The 17,334-nt window shown below is 32.1% G+C and overlaps 2 protein-coding genes across 2 annotated transcripts; one reads left to right on the forward strand and one right to left on the reverse strand.

Moving 5' to 3' along the window:
• The first annotated feature begins 2,791 nt into the window (after positions 1 to 2,791).
• Positions 2,792 to 15,339, forward strand: Kif19A (Kinesin family member 19A). Its single transcript, XM_008198594.3, has 9 exons — positions 2,792 to 2,992; positions 3,173 to 3,330; positions 10,268 to 10,412; positions 10,808 to 10,957; positions 12,590 to 13,648; positions 13,699 to 13,912; positions 13,957 to 14,080; positions 14,126 to 14,353; positions 15,218 to 15,339. Exons 1-9 carry the CDS (start codon positions 2,843 to 2,845, stop codon positions 15,267 to 15,269), a joined length of 2,280 nt encoding a protein of 759 aa, XP_008196816.2. The 5' UTR covers positions 2,792 to 2,842; the 3' UTR covers positions 15,270 to 15,339.
• Positions 15,321 to 17,106, reverse strand: Tcas_7589 (cys-loop ligand-gated ion channel subunit). The gene is given in 6 exon segments (NM_001109780.1): positions 15,321 to 15,554; positions 15,601 to 15,796; positions 15,840 to 16,161; positions 16,206 to 16,355; positions 16,405 to 17,003; positions 17,054 to 17,106. Coding segments are annotated over 6 exon segments (1,554 nt in total).
• Positions 17,107 to 17,334: the final 228 nt, after the last annotated feature.

The following is a 17,334-nucleotide window of genomic DNA, read 5'->3' on the forward strand; positions in this document are numbered from 1 at the left end:
ATTTTTTTAATGATTATTAAGTATTGGTACAACTGCTCGAAATATTTCGTTCCAAATGGCAGTCACAGACTAGAAATGAACCGCAAAACATTTGTTACAATAATAATTGCTCTAGTTGTTTTAGGTAAGTGTACTTAGCACAAAAAAATTTTTTTAGTATTTTTTTTAGCTTCTAGTGAGGCTGCACGTCCGTTTTACGCCCCATTTCCAGATGATTTGGCCTCCGAGTATTCTGAGTTCAGTCAAATGAAAGATCCGGTTAAAAAACAGCCGGATTTTAACTTAAATCCTTGGCCTGGCCTGACACTGGACAAAAATCCGGGTCCTGCAGGAGTTTTACAAGAGTTGCCATTTGTTTCCTAAGTTTTGTAACAATTAAAGTATTATACAAACACTCGATTCATCTTCCTGTTCCTTAAAAAATCCCTACAATTATTTACTTATTGTTTTTCTTCTTCCGTCATCTATTCGGCAATTAGCCGTTCTGAAATACCAAAGTTTTTTCCGTAATAAATAGGAAATGAAAGGCACTTTCTCACGGTATTTAACATAAATGGTTAAACTATAAACTCGAATAGTTCCGGAGCGAATAACTATTTAAAAAAACGAGAAAATTGTCTAAATGTTATTAAAAGGCTGAGTGGCTTTTAAAATTTTAAGTTATTTTGGTTTAATTGATTAAAAAAATGACTTTATTCTTCAAGGTTTGCATGCTTATTTTTACAATTATTTAAACAAAGATTTCTAAATAAATAATTGCGTCGAATTAAAACATTAACAAAAAAAATAAATTTGTTTATAATAGTTATAATAATAATAATTATAATAATCACTGATCTGCAACGAAATCGTCCTTTAAATAAAATCAGTATGAATATGAAGATTTGAACTAGATTTTGTTTTTTAATTTCTCAAAATAATTTTTTTTATATTTCGTTATTACACTTACGCTACTTTAATTAAATTATTTAATTTAAATCGTATTTGTGCGTTAAAACAATTTCAAGTAATGGAAAGATAAAAAAGGTAAGAACTTTTCATTCGAAAATTTTTTTCTTCTTAGGAACGTTTAAAATATGCAACACGTCTTTTCAAAAACTAATTTGTTTTCTCTCTCGTTTCGATTTCTTTACCGAAAATATTAGCATAGTATTAATAAACATGAAGAAAGGTTTTACCAAGAAATATTATGGTAGTACAAAGAAAAATAAATAGAAGATCGTTAAAAGCAATGATAGCACATTTTTCTTGCTTAAAATCCTAATGAGAAGCATGAAAAGAAAAAACTACAAAGAAAAATGCTATTAATATGTAACTACTAGTTATATTTTTTAGTAATTGTTTGAGTTTTGAACCAAATTTAAAATTTGTTAATCTTCACTATATATTACATTTCGATTTATACAGTGTGTTTTTAAATGATTCTTATCTAGTTACCTTTGAATTTGGTTTACATGTAAAAAAATATGTGCCGCTCTGCTCAATTGAATTTTCTGTCAATAAATGTCAAAACTGTCAGTTGTAAAATTCACAAGTTATTATTTAATTTTAAAAATTTCGTTAAAACGCAACTAAATTGTTTCACTATACACTCTCATTATCAAAACTTATTTCCAAATTGGCGACTTAATTAATGGAGAACGGTAATATTCAGTGTCTAAATGCTTGTCATTAGTTCTATAGAGCGGCATTTCTGATTTCACATGAGAAATTCACAGACGACTAGATGAGAATCATTTAAAAACACATTGTATTAAGTAGAGTATAAAATGTTTTTGAAGTCGTGTGTAATTTATTTCTTTGTAGAGCTACTTATTTTAAAAAGTGTACGAATATGAATTAATTATTTTAATAAAAAAATCTTCAAATAGTCGGAAATAACATAATTATTTATTAGAATTGAAAAAATAATATTTAGGTACTTTTTCAAATTATTTATTAATAGACCTTTACCGATTCTTATTATAGCCTTGTATTGACAAAAATTACAAACTTGGTCAAACACAAAATCTTTAAAGATCCAAGGAGACAAGTGAATGTTTATAAGAATTAGTTGTTTAAAATTTTACAACAATTATTGTCGTTTAAAATAAAAAATTAAAAAAATCACAAATTTTCGTAATTTTATTTGATAAAGATTTCGGTCAGAATCAAACGGCTGACAGATAACTAGAAATTTCCAGGCGGTTGAGAATTTATCGAATAATACAGTAAATAATGCATGATTTTCCTTTCTTTATCCATTTATACGGCGATTAAGAGCGTAATAAAATAAAAAGGTTTTTTCAATCAATGAAAATTGAAAGAAACTTTCTCACCGTTTCAAACAAAAGCAAATAATATAATAAGTCAAAAAAATGCAAATAATTAAACAAGAACTAAGAAATTATAAAAACACGTTACTTAATTTTTGAAATGTTTAAAAAAACCAAGTATCAGACACAAAAGCTGAAGGATATTTACTCCATTTATAAATTTTTTCAAGGTTTTCCTTTTGGTTCCGTCCTTGCGCTTAATTACCATCGCCTCTATACATCCCCCAAACAATCGCCTAATTGCTACCTCTTTCAAATGTATTCAACCCCACCTAAAAATAAACAGTTCTATTTGCAAATTCATTGGACGCACTTAAATTTTCGATTAATAAATCAAGAAACAATTCTTTGAAAACAAGTCCCTGTCACGTCCCTTTGTCCAACTTCTTATCCATGGAACGCTTTAATGTTCTTATTTAAATATTATCGAACTGCTGTTACCACTAGCAACCCATATTACCCATACGATCGCGTGTTCCAACCGCGTCCAGAACCTACCCAACTCTCGTTACGTGCGTACCGGAAAAATGACTCCGGAGACGACTCCGAGCAGTTCCGGGAGTGACAACCCCAAGAGACAGTTGAAAGGTGCCGAAGAACGGCTGATGGTGGCTGTGCGGATACGACCGTTGAAAAACGACGAACCCCAACGGTGTTTGTTCGCAATCAACAAAAAGGTAAACAAATCAAATTATAAATTTCTGAAAAAAAAAATCACAAAAATCTGCTTGCGTCAGTTATAAATTATCCTCCACTGCAGTGTTCGTGTTTCTCTCCCCATTTGCATAATAACTGGCGTGGGGAAGATGGAAGGTGAGATTTGATTGAGCTGAGCTCAAGGCTTTTGTTTGTTGCAGAATATTGTGATTGAAGATAGTGACAGGAGCGATGTTTTGAGACAGAGGAGAAGCTATGATAAGCAATATTCGTTTGATGTGGTTTTTGGGGAAAATTCCACTCAAGAAGAGGTGTATAAGGTCACGACAAGTAGTCTCGTCCAAGACGTGCTCAACGGGTAAGTAAATACGCACAAGTAAATAAATTGTATTTATGGTGGATGCGCCGGGTCAGTGTCTCCTAATAATTTTATTTTGTTTCGGTTATTTATAACACTTATACTTGACCTTTAATTCGTTTATTCACCTCGCAAGTGTCTAGGAAAATTACAGAAACTGGGTTAAATTTTGTTTCGGTTACAACTATTCTAGAGACTCATTTATCTGAATTCTTAATTTTTATATTCAAGCGAAATGTTTAGTAATTTGTCGCTTGACCTTTATCTTTATTCAATATTTACTTAAAGTTAAAATCTATAATCGCCACAAAATGTGCTTCTAATGAATTATAAAATTGTGCATTAAGAGTGCTTGGATTGTACAAATGGATGAGTCATAATACCACAAAGGACATCAGTATTGTTATGACGCATACAATGTAAAACGCAATAAAAGAATAAAATATGATGTGTAATATACTTTTCAATAATCGTATGTAATTGTGCGTATAAATATGTAATTTCACTGGAATGGAATTACTACAACTGCCACAAAATTGTAATAAAGGCTTATTTCGTACTGAAATTCTTTTCCATTTGGTTATATAAAGATTAGAGTTAGCATATTTTATATTATTTTAAAATAACAACAATTGCCCTAAATATTAATAGAAAATGGCAAAGCATACAAAAATGGTGGATGCGCCGGGAAAATAAAACATTACGTTTTTCTATCGTCAAAGATGAAATCGTAACTTTTCTATTATTGCCAATCAAAATAACTCGCTAATTCAATCTAAATAATAAAAAATAGACAAAAATTGCTGTATTAACTGAAAAAAAAATCGTTGGTTTCCTTGAATATTTAAAATCGTATTAAAATTGATAATAGCTAATAATAATACATAACAATTTTAGGGTTAATAAGATAAAACATTTTTAAATATGTAATGTCACTGAAATGGAATTACTACAACTGGCACAAAATTGTAATAAAAGCTTATTTCGTATTAAAATTCTATTCCATTTAATTTGTTTAAACTGTGACGATTATGTGAGGATTAGTTTCAACATATGTATTCTATATTATTCTAAATCAACAACAAATAACTAAATATTAATTAATCAAAACATACAAAAATGGTGGATGCGCCGGAAAAATTATACCATTACATTTTTGTATCGTCAAGGAAAAAATCGTATTTTTTTCACTGTTTACTTTATAACAAAACAAAAATGTATCGTTTAGAAAAACACAGTTCACACACATTGTTGTTATTCCAATATTGACAATTTTTCATTGTTAATTTTTTGGACGTTTTTAATTATTGTCAATCAAAATAACTCGTTAATTCAATCTAAATAACAAAAAATAAAAAAAATTACTACATTAACTAAAAAAAATCGTTGGTTTTCTTAAGCATTAAAAATCGTATTAAAATTGATAATAGCTATAATACATAACAACTTTAGAGGTTAATGAAATAAAACATTTTTTGAGCTCAATTTTTAATAATTATGTAATTTCACTATAATGGAATTACTACAACTGTCACAAAATTAAAATAAAAACTAATTTCGTATTGAAATTCTTTTCTATTTAATTTGTTTGAACTGTAATGATTATAATAGATTTAGGATTAGAATAATATAGAATACTTATGTGTAATATACTTTTCAATAATCGTATGAATTGTGCGTATAAATATGTAATTTCACTGGAATGGAATTACTACAACTGCCACAAAATTATAATAAAAGCTTATTTTGTACTGAAATTCTTTTCCATTTGGTTATATATTAACTGGAAAAAAAATCGTTGGTTTCCTTAAATATTTAAAATCGTATTAAAATTGATAATAGCTATAATACATAACAATTTTAGGGTTAATGAGATAAAACATTTTTAAATATGTAATGTCACTGAAATGGAATTACTACAACTGGCACAAAATTGTAATAAAAGCTTATTTCGTATTAAAATTCTATTCCAATTAATTTGTTTAAACTGTGACGATTATGTGAGGATTAGTTTCAACATATGTATTCTATATTATTCTAAATCAACAACAAATAACTAAATATTAATTAATCAAAACATACAAAAATGATGGATGCGCCGGAAAAATTATACCATTACATTTTTCTATCGTCAAGGAAAAAATCGTATTTTTTTCACTGTTTACTTTATAATAAAACAAAAATGTATCGTTTAGAAAAACACAGTTCACACACATTGTTGTTATTCTAATATTGACAATTTTTCATTGTTAAATTTTTGGACGTTTTTAATTATTGTCAATCAAAATAACTCGTTAATTCAATCTAAATAACAAAAAATAAAAAAAATTACTACATTAATTAAAAAAAATTGTTGGTTTTCTTAAGCATTAAAAATCATATTAAAATTGATAATAGCTGTAATACATAACAACTTTAGAGGTTAATGAAATAAAACATTTTTTGAGCTAAATTTTTAATAATTATGTAATTTTACTATAATGGAATTACTACAACTGTCACAAAATTAAAATAAAAGCTAATTTCGTATTGAAATTCTTTTCTATTTAATTTGTTTGAACTGTAATGATTATAAAAGAATTAGGATTAGAATAATATAGAATACTTATGTGTAATATACTTTTCAATAATCGTATGAATTGTGAGTATAAATATGTAATTTCACTGGAATGGAATTACTACAACTGCCACAAAATTATAATAAAAGCTTATTTTGTACTGAAATTCTTTTCCATTTGGTTATATATTAACTGGAAAAAAAATCGTTGGTTTCCTTGAATATTTAAAATCGTATTAAAATTGATAATAGCTATAATACATAACAATTTTAAGGTTAATGAGATAAAACATTTTTAAATATGTAATTTCACTGAAATGGAATTACTACAACTGTCACAAAATTGTAATAAAAGCTTATTTCGTATTGAAATTCTATTCCATTTAATTTGTTTAAACTGTGACGATTATATGAGGATCAGTTTCAACATATGTATTCTATATTATTCTAAATCAACAACAAATAACTAAATATTAATTAATCAAAACATACAAAAATGGTGGATGCGCCGGAAAAATTATACCATTACATTTTTCTATCGTCAAGGAAAAAATCGTATTTTTTTCACTGTTTACTTTATAATAAAACAAAAATGTATCGTTTAGAAAAACACAGTTCACACACATTGTTGTTATTCTAATATTGACAATTTTTCATTGTTAAATTTTTGGACGTTTTTAATTATTGTCAATCAAAATAACTCGTTAATTTAATCTAAATAACAAAAAATAAAAAAAAATTACTACATTAATTAAAAAAAAAAAGTTGGTTTTCTTAAGCATTAAAAATCGTATTAAAATTGATAATAGCTATAATACATAACAACTTTAGAGGTTAATGAAATAAAACATTTTTTGAGCTCAATTTTTAATAATTATGTAATTTCACTATAATGGAATTACTACAACTGTCACAAAATTAAAATAAAAACTAATTTCGTATTGAAATTCTTTTCTATTTAATTTGTTTGAACTGTAATGATTATAATAGATTTAGGATTAGAATAATATAGAATACTTATGTGTAATATACTTTTCAATAATCGTATGAATTGTGTGTATAAATATGTAATTTCACTGGAATGGAATTACTACAACTGCCACAAAATTATAATAAAAGCTTATTTTGTACTGAAATTCTTTTCCATTTGGTTATATATTAACTGGAAAAAAAATCGTTGGTTTCCTTGAATATTTAAAATCGTATTAAAATTGATAATAGCTATAATACATAACAATTTTAGGGTTAATAAGATAAAACATTTTTAAATATGTAATTTCACTGAAATGGAATTACTACAACTGGCACAAAATTGTAATAAAAGCTTATTTCGTATTGAAATTCTATTCCATTTAATTTGTTTAAACTGTGACGATTATATGAGGATTAGTTTCAACATATGTATTCTTTATTATTCTAAATCAACAACAAATAACTAAATATTAATTAATCAAAACATACAAAAATGGTGGATGCGCCGGAAAAATTATACCATTACATTTTTTTATCGTCAAGGAAAAAATCGTGTTTTTTTTCACTGTTTACTTTATAACAAAACAAAAATGTATCGTTTAGAAAAACACAGTTCACACACATTGTTGTTATTCCAATATTGACCATTTTTCATTGTTAAATTTTTGGAGGTTTTTAATTATTGTCAATCAAAATAACTCATTAATTCAATCTAAATAACAAAAAATTAAAAAAAATTACTACATTAACTAAAAAAAGATCGTTGGTTTTCTTAAGCATTAAAAATCGTATTAAAATTGATAATATAACAACTTTAGAGGTTAATGAAATAAAACATTTTTTGAAATAAATTTTTAATAATTATGTAATTTCATTATAATGGAATGAATACTACAACTGCCACAAAATTTAAATAAAAGCTAATTTCGTATTGAAATTCTTTTTTATTGAATTTGTTTGAACTGTAATGGTTATATAAGAATTAGGATTAGAATAATATAGAATACTTATGTTAATTATGTATTCTATATTATTCTAAATCAACAGCAATTCACTGAATATTAATTGAAAACATCCAAACATACACAAATGGTGGATGCGCCGGGAAAATTACAACAATACATTATTTTATCAAGGCTAAAATCGTATTTTTCTCACTGTTTACTTCATAATAAAACGAAATTTTTTCGTCTAGAAAAATACAGTTCAGAACCATTGTTGTTATTCTGTATTTGACATATTTTCATTGTTAAATTTTTGGACATTTTTAATAATTAATTAAAATAACTCAGTAATTTTGAAAAAAACTGAAAAAAAATCGTCGGTTTCCCTGAAAATTTAAAACTGTATTAAAATTGATAATAGTGATAGATAAATACATGACAACTATCAAGAATTTTAAGGGTAATATGATAAAGCATTCTTTGATTCAATTTTTAATTCCTAATAATACTAAAGCACGGAAAGCAGCGAGAGATGTTTTAAAATGTGCGGATAAAAAAATTCTGAAATACCCAACTCCTGCCCCACCCTGTGTAATAAATAATTCTTAAATTAAACTGTATGATAAAAAATAATGTAATTTTGGTAAAATATGCAAATTAATAAAAAGTAAAAAATGCAATAACAGTTTGACGAAAATCTTAGGTATTTTCGAAAAAATGTAAAAAATTATTAAAAAACTATATTAACAAATATGCTGAACTTGTGGTTACTTTTAATACAAAGTTTTGCATAAAAATAACATGAGACTGAAAATATACTGGATTAGAGCAAGCGATGCCTGTGGAACTTTAGATACATTTTAGTGGTTTATATACGGCCGCACCTTTGAGATTATGTTGTCTTATGCTGATTTCACACAGTATAAGATGTGGCTAAAGTTACAATTACTTTCAAGGCTTGCTCTAATTGAGTACATCTTCGATCTCGTGTTATAATTTATACACGTATTAGTTGTGTAGTCTACATGCCTAACTAAAAATTGATAAAACATGTGTTATAATTAAAAATATAGATTCTGCAGAACAGTTCTAGTTCCACAAATTAATTTTCATGTTATCAAGCAATATATCGACGACTCCCAGAGTTTAAAATCAATTTATGACAGTCCCAGTACCTCCCTGGAATAGTTGTTTCTACATAAAATTGTTTTCATTTAATTAGTTTTTAATGATCTGGCTACACAAAAACAGTTTCTTGTGCAATCGCAATTTTTACAGAGTTACTCCAGTATTTAAATATCGATTAAATCAACTTTTAATAATAAAAATTAATGACTTTTTTAATTGTCGAACATCTTGTCTTCAGTAACGGTGGTGTATTTATAAGATCAACAACGTATTACAAAAAAATATTTGTTAAACATATTTACGACCTAACTGTAAAAATAAAATAATCACAATCAAAACAAAATTTTCATTAGACTATAGGTAGGTATATTATGACAAGCAAAATAAGGTGTTACAATAAAAAAATGCAACTTTCACAAGTTTATTTTAAAATTGGTAAACGTGGGCCTGCGTGTTAAAAAACCCGGCGCATCCACCATTTTTACCATTCAAGCCTAGGCGGAATAACCCGTTATTACTTCCAAGTTCAAAGCGTTTTGGGCAAAAAATCGCTACTAAATGCTTCAAATTACCCACAATTTTAACAATTCTCGTTTTCTCCGCAATTAAATATATATCAAGCAATCGATAATCCCGTAATAACCAGACCGTTTTAATTATTTACGCGTGCATTTATTTCACATAAATCATTGTCCTTTTTAAACATTCCTGTGATAGTATCTTAACAAATCGATTATAACTTTTAATAAAACATTGTAGAAATTCCTTGACGTCAGAAATTATCACTGTAAGATCCGGCGTACGTCATTGGAAACTGCCCACAAGCCACGCAATATTTAGCACGTTAGACGGACGTCACTCATTATTATTTTTTTATAGAACCTTATATTCAAATGTTGGGTGCTTTTAAAATCTTGATGAAAAAATAGCGTCGAATTTGCAATTTTTAAATACTTTCAATAGTGGAGAAAGTCACGAACTTTAAACCAACACGCAAGGCAAAACTTTTGACCTATTTATTGTCTCTAAAAAATTAAAATTGCTCTCGTTTTTTTATATTGGTCGCAATAAAAGTCGTTATTTTCCACATTCATTATTATTCTTTCTACAGAATTAGACACAAATAATTTATACACGTAATCGCCTTAATTTATGTTTATGTTCCCCACAATAAGCTTTATCGACAGTATCAATGACAAATCCACAAATAAAAATTTTCCATAATTCGATCAAAGCCAGCCATGAAATTTTGACGGACACGAAGTGACACTAATGACCAGCCTACTATAAACACGCTTAATTATGGATTGATGGGAAAGTGGTAATTAATTTTTAGCTACAACGCCACCGTTTTCGCTTATGGGCCCACCGGCGCTGGTAAGACCCACACCATGGTGGGTGACTCATCCCAGCCCGGCATCATGGTGCGTGCCTTGAACGACATCTTCGAAGCAGTCAAAGAAAAACAGGATCAATATTCGGTAAGTGCACCGAAATTTGGCGCTTAATTTTTTCACGTCGTATCGACCCTTCTTTAAATAATTGATGCGATTGTAATGGAATAAGTTGATTGACGTTGCGTGTAAATGCAAACAGGACTAAAAACAGGTATTATTCACGAAATTATCCAGAACCGCCAACCCGCCAATGGTGAAGTCACTAGAAATTGAATTGTCAAGATGCACCACTTGGGCGATCATTAATCATTATAGAACGCATTTGGTGAAAGGGCACAAGTGTGACCTTGACTTTCGCTTTTATTTAATCGAAATTCCAGCCCTGACACGTGTAAAGTCCATTTTTGCCAATTGATTTCCCATTGGAAACGCATTAATCCGACCATTATGGCTCTTTTCATTACTGCATATTTAATTAGGTCTCGATGTCGTACTTGGAGCTCTATAACGAGCAGATCCGCGACCTTCTCAACCCTTCTTCCGGGTACCTCGAGCTCCGGGAGGACTCCAGAGGGCGCAACATACAAGTGGCCGGCCTTCAGGAAATTTCAACGACATCTACCGACGAGGTAGCGTTAATTACCAACACTTAATACTTCCAGTGACAGATAAATAAGTTTATTTTTTACTAAGGGCCGATTTTATAATCAAATTAATTTTTTTACTTTTCTTAATTAAAAAATTATAATTAAATTAAAAAAAACTTTGGGGGCATATAAGAAATTAGAAAGGCATCAAAATGAGCACTAAAAAATAATAGTTTTCCATTAAAAAAAATATTATTACGACGTCATACCTTTTTATGACACCCTGTATAATAAAAAAAAATTCATGAAATATGTCCTAGAGTATAAATAACGTCTACAAAGTATCAAAAATCCAACTTTACTAATAACTGAGCTACAGAAGATGGGAGCTCAGCTGGACCACTCTGTATAGTAATTAAAAGTAGCAATTCGATTTCCGATAGTAAAGACGATAATGTTTAGTTGCTGCGAAGACAAAACAATAATAATATTAGAAAAAGCTACTTTCAAATTGATGACGAATTATTTTTTTTTAATTCCGAATTACAAAAAAAACAGTAAAAAAACCAAAATACTTCCGTTTTCTGTAAAATATAGGTTTTATTAGGACAAGCAAAATAAAGTTTTACAATGTAAAAATGCAACTTTTACAAGTCTGTTTTTAAATTAGCAAAAATAAACCAGCGTGTTTGAAAACCCGGCGCATCCACCATTTTTACAATTCCAGCTTGGGCGGAATAACCTGTTATTAATTCCAAGTTTAAAGCGTTTTGGGCAAAAAATCGCTCTTATGTGCTACAAATAATCTACAATTTTTTCCATTCACCCTTTTTTTAAAGTATTACATGAAAACTAAGTATCCTAGAAAAGTAGAAATTTCTTTTTTCGATATCTCTCAGAGTTTGTCAAAATGCACTGTTAAAACTTTTTTATTTCTTTTTTTTTTATTCTTCTATTCTTCTTCTCTTCTCTATTAACTGCGTCTTTTTTCTATTAAATTTTTTTTTAAGAAAATTTCAGTTAATAATAATAATAATATTAATAATAATAATAATAATAATAATAATAATAATAATAATAATAATAAGGATAATGATAATAATGATAATGATAATAATGATAATAATAATAATAATAATGAGAATAATAATAATAATAATAATAAGCCTTTATTAAAAAGAAAAAAACGTAAATAAATAAATAAATATACAAACTCCAGGACATCAAAGTTCTTAATATTAACGAACATTTTAATGTCTCCATTAAGTTAAATGTCCACTTAGTTACTGTGGCATTAATGGTGTATTTATGAACTCGGCCCTCAAATAAATTTCTACAAAAGCTAAAATTTTTGACACTTTTTGGAATTTTTAACAGTACTGAAATTTTTTTATAAACAAAATTCTCATTTTATAAAAATCATTTAAAGATCTCAAAAAAATTCAGTAAAACTGATAAAAAAACGTTCAGTTTTGGTTCTGGCAAATCCTGAAACACTGTACAAAAAAGTGTTGGAGGAAATTAAGAATTCATAATTCCTCCTATAACTCCGAAAGAAATCATGACCACCTTAATGGTTGTCGTAACTAAGACAATATTTGATTATAATATTAATGAATGAGTAAGAAATAAATCAATTTTCTAATAAAATATTAAAACGTAACCCACTTCAAGGTAATGCAATTGTTGCAAAAAGGCAACAAAGCTCGAACTATCGAACCCACAGCTATGAACAAAACCTCGTCACGTAGTCACGCCCTTTTGAGCGTTACAGTCAAACACTCGGTGCCTCTAGACAAGAAAGAACATCTCCGAATGAGAATCAAACAAGGGCGCCTTTTCATGATCGATCTAGCCGGCTCTGAGCGAGCCAACAAGACAAAAAACCGCGGGAAACGCCTCCAAGAGGGCGCCCACATCAACCGCTCACTCCTCGCACTTGGAAATTGCATCAACGCGTTGAGTGGTGGGGCGAGATATGTGAATTACCGGGACTCCAAGCTTACTAGATTACTAAAAGAGGCCTTAAGTGGGAATTGTCGGACGGTTATGATCGCACACGTGTCACCAAGTGTCACTCAAAAAGACGAGTCCAGAAACACCCTAATTTATGCCGATAGAGCTAACAATATATCAACGAAAGCTGAACGAAATGTATTGGATGTTTCGTATCACGTGACGCAATACCAGACGGTTATTAACGAATTGAGAGACGAGATCTCCCGATTGCAACAGAAGATGAACGAGGAGAGGCCGAGGTCGGCCGATGTCAGACGAATGAATGCCGAGGAGCGAAGCAACGAGGTGAAGAAGTTGAGGGAGCAGATTGTCGAAACTTTCAAGACTCAGATGAAGTTGAGGAGGAAGTTGATGGAGATTGACTCGCATTTGTTGGGGTTGGGGATGGAGGCGGAGCGACAACACTTGATTATCTCCCATTGGGAGTCGAGGAATAACAAATTGTACAAAAATAGTGTTAATGAATCAAGGGCGAGAACGCAGCAGAGTATCCGGCGCCGGAAGTTGGTCAGTGTTGACGGCTTCCGGTCGGCCGGAAATGAACAAGAAGGGGAGGAGGAGGGGGATTTTGAGGTGGAAGGGGAAACGGCAATCCAGCAGGCGTGGGGGGAGCTTGGTGATATAGAAAGGGAGCAAGAGAGGTGGTCGGAACTCCGCAGTCACATCGAACAGAAGTTGGAGGTTTGCCGACAACGAGGAGTTGCTTTGGAGGATGTAAGTCCAACTTTTCCCTCAAACTTTTTTATTTGTTTTTTCTAAACCAGAAACTTCCTTCATTATTGTCATCCGATGACGAGCGCGAAATCCTAGCCCTCATGTGCCGAGTCCACGAACTAGAAGCCGACAAGATGGCGCTTCAGTCGGAACGACTCGTTCGCCAGCACGAACTTCGCCGAAGAGACCTCCTAATACTGCGCTATGACCGGCAACGCCAACTTTGCGAGGAAATAATCACCAGACAGAGGCAACTGATCGAAGGTTGGTGGCACTGTCACCAGCTTGATTTGACTGTTCCCTTTCAGAAGGCAAAATCAAGTTACCACCGGATTTGCAAGAACTGTACCAGTTCTACCAACAGGAGATACACGCGGCGACTTACACCGACCTCACCCCCTCCACGGAGAAACTACCACCAATCAGCAAAATGTAACTATAGCTCGACCAATCAATCATCGCGCTATGTTACTGTAGTTACAGTGACCCCATTTTTCGGAGAGGGGGGACTGGGGAGAGTGGGAGTGACGGGAGCGGGCCTTCCCCGCCCTCGTCGGCCGACTCGGATGATATTCCGGCATTGCCAACCCTAAACGATGAAAGTATCGATAGGGTTATGGGGCAGGTGGTGTCACGGCCAGGGGCACCAATGAGGCTTCCGCCTTTACCTCCAAGTCCGACTTTGAGGCTACCGAGGACTTCGACGTATGTAAATTCCCTAGTAATAGGTTTATATAACCGAAATATAACCAGAGTTATCACTCAACATAATGTAATGTGGGACTTTTTTAAGTTAACTGTTAACTAACCGTTATCTATGCGTGGTTATATGGCGGTTATATAACTGTCCTCAATCACAGTTATATCGCGGGTATGTTTCGTTATCTAACCTTTATCTACGCCTGGTTAATGGCGTTTTTTAAGTTAACTGTTATATAATAACTTTATCTAACCGTTATCTATGCATGGTTATATGGCGGTTGTATATCTGTCTTTATATCCCGTTTATATTGCCGTTATGTTCGTTTTCAAACCTTTATCTACGCGTGGTTAATGCGGTTAATTTATAGTTACCTACTCTCTGGGTTTTTAAGTTTGGTGTAATAAAAAAATTATTAAAATCAAATTTCATTCAAAGGACACTAATAACATGAGAATAACATAATAACATAAAACTCTTCAAAACAAACAAACCCTTAAGTAACTCTAATATAATAACCGCAATATTATGATCATGCTTAGATAATCGATTATATAAACTGAATCTAGTAAACGTTATATTGCCCTACAAACTTAACAGTTATATAACCGCCATATAACTTTTGTTATATACGCTAATATAACAGTGGTTAGATAACTAATATATACACTAGCATACGTCATATTGCATCAGAAATCTAAAAGGTTATCTAACGCTAATATAACCATGGTTAGGTAACTGTTATAACATAACCAATAATTAGGTTTGTGTATTGCGGATATATAACGTTATATAACCGCAATATAACTCAGTCAAACCGAGTAACTAGGGTTACCTGTTTAACCATTTTGTCAATTGGTATGTTTCAGGAGCCACATGAGACGCGCCATAAGTGAGGACAGGATAGGTGAAGGGATTTAAAACGCACATTTTTATTGTACTTGTAGATTAAATAAAGTTTTCAAAAATAAATTAAACAACATAGACGAAAGACCAGTAAAAAATGTTAAAAATGAGAAAACTGACAGGGAAAACAATCCGCGACTTCTTGTCTATCCAGTTGGCGACCTCGTGAGGCGTCATCGTGTGCCATCTTTGAGGCTCCCTATTATCAGGCATTTTGACCGAAGTGCTGTCCTCACTCTCCACCAATTCGTCCTGACTTTGAGTCGTGATTTGAGGCACTTTGAGGTTACTGGGAAAGCTCTGAAAAAATTATTTTTCAAAACGAAACATCAGTACTTATACTCACATGTACAGTCAGATAATTCGCTTGTGTATTTTTATTCGCATTGTCGCCTCCTTCCGTCTCGAGGCTCGAACAGGACCTTGCTTTATACAAACTATTGTTCGACTCAGCCTTCCTCAGCTGTTTCCTTGCCAAATTCGGCGTAAGCGCGCCTTTTAGTATATGTTTGCTGCTCTGTTTCTTCATTTCGACCTGCTTTCTATACCAACATTACAAAAATCACCAAAAAAAACCCTACTTACTTGCGCCTCCAAATCACATTGACGAAAGCAAACTCCGCCATTGAACAGAAAATAAAACAGGCGCAAGCTAGGAACCAAATCTCGCTTGCTTTGATGTAGGAGACTTTGGGTAAAGTTTTGGTTAATCCCCCATTTAGGGTGATGAAAGCTAGCATGGTGGAAGTGCCTAAAGTCACACGTGGCGGTGCTGCATCGGCTTGCAGCCAGAAGGTGACCCATGAGATGACCACCAGAAGGATGGAAGGTAGGAAGTAGTCCATGATGTAAAAGCCAACGTCACGTGTGAGTTTAAACCGGAAGATTAGCTGGCTGAAATTGCCAACTGCAAAAAATTGGTTACACTGGTAGTGATTTTGGGGGAATTACCGAACGCCCCCTTATTGAACGAAGCCGGTACTTCGTTTTCCTCGGTCCAGGTGGCGCTTAGCACGAATTCGGTCAAATGTAGGTTTTTTGCCAACTTGACAGGATCGTCTTTATCCCACAGTAGAATCAAATTGGTCGAGTTATAAGTCCCTCAAATCACATAATTAAGGAAAATTTAACTAAAATTTTTCAAACATACAACTGTTCCATTTTAAGTTACATTCCTGTGAATCAAAGGGAAATTTTTGCAAATTCATCCAACAGTAGAAGGTCGCAGTCAATCGGTACGAATAGACCACATCACCCGTTGGGTTAATCGAGATAAAAACGTCTTTCCCGTCGATGCCCATGATGGTCGTGTCCTTCTCGTTGCGTATCATAATGTGGGGCACCCAGATTTTATTCCGCAACAATTCCTCCCCCAACAGACCCACCCTTTTTGGGGACAACTCCACATACCTGAGCCTGTCATCCCTGTACAAGTACTGTACCAACATGTGGGCCTTAAACTGGAGCTGATCGGCCGACTCGATGTGAGTCAGATCAATCTGCATCGAAACTTTAAGGGGGCCATGGGTTGGGGGTTTGATCAGCTTGTCATATCGACACGTATCAGTCAATTTCGCGATGAACTGCTCCTGGGTCAAGGAGTCCATGTTGGGGGTGAGAGGGGGGCACGCTGCGTCGTGCGGATTGGTGGTGGTTTGGGGAGGGGGCGTGGTCGTGTGGGTGAGCGGCGCAGGGGTTGGTTTAGGCTGCGGGGTGGTGTCATAAGGCGTGGTTTCGGGGGTTATTGACCTTTATTGCAATTTATTATTTGATTTGGGGCGGTTTTGCGAATTACTTACGAATTCTGGGCCCTTGTGCACATAAAAATGAGGGCGAGAACGAGTTTCTGCATTTTTTGGAGTCACACCGAACCACTAAACAACAAACTAAGAGTACCAAGGTTACGCACTCTCTTATACCTCGTTATCAAACCAAACAAAATATAAAATATGTACTTTACATTATTATATTAAAGTTGGATAATATTGACTTCAAAATAGGTCTGTAATTGCTTGTAAAAGGTGCGAATTAGTTAGGATTACACCGAATCTCGCGGTGAGCAAATAATCAAGTCGTTAGT

Source organism: Tribolium castaneum, chromosome 6 (assembly GCF_031307605.1).
Source record: "Tribolium castaneum strain GA2 chromosome 6, icTriCast1.1, whole genome shotgun sequence".
NCBI lineage: Eukaryota > Metazoa > Arthropoda > Insecta > Coleoptera > Tenebrionidae > Tribolium > Tribolium castaneum.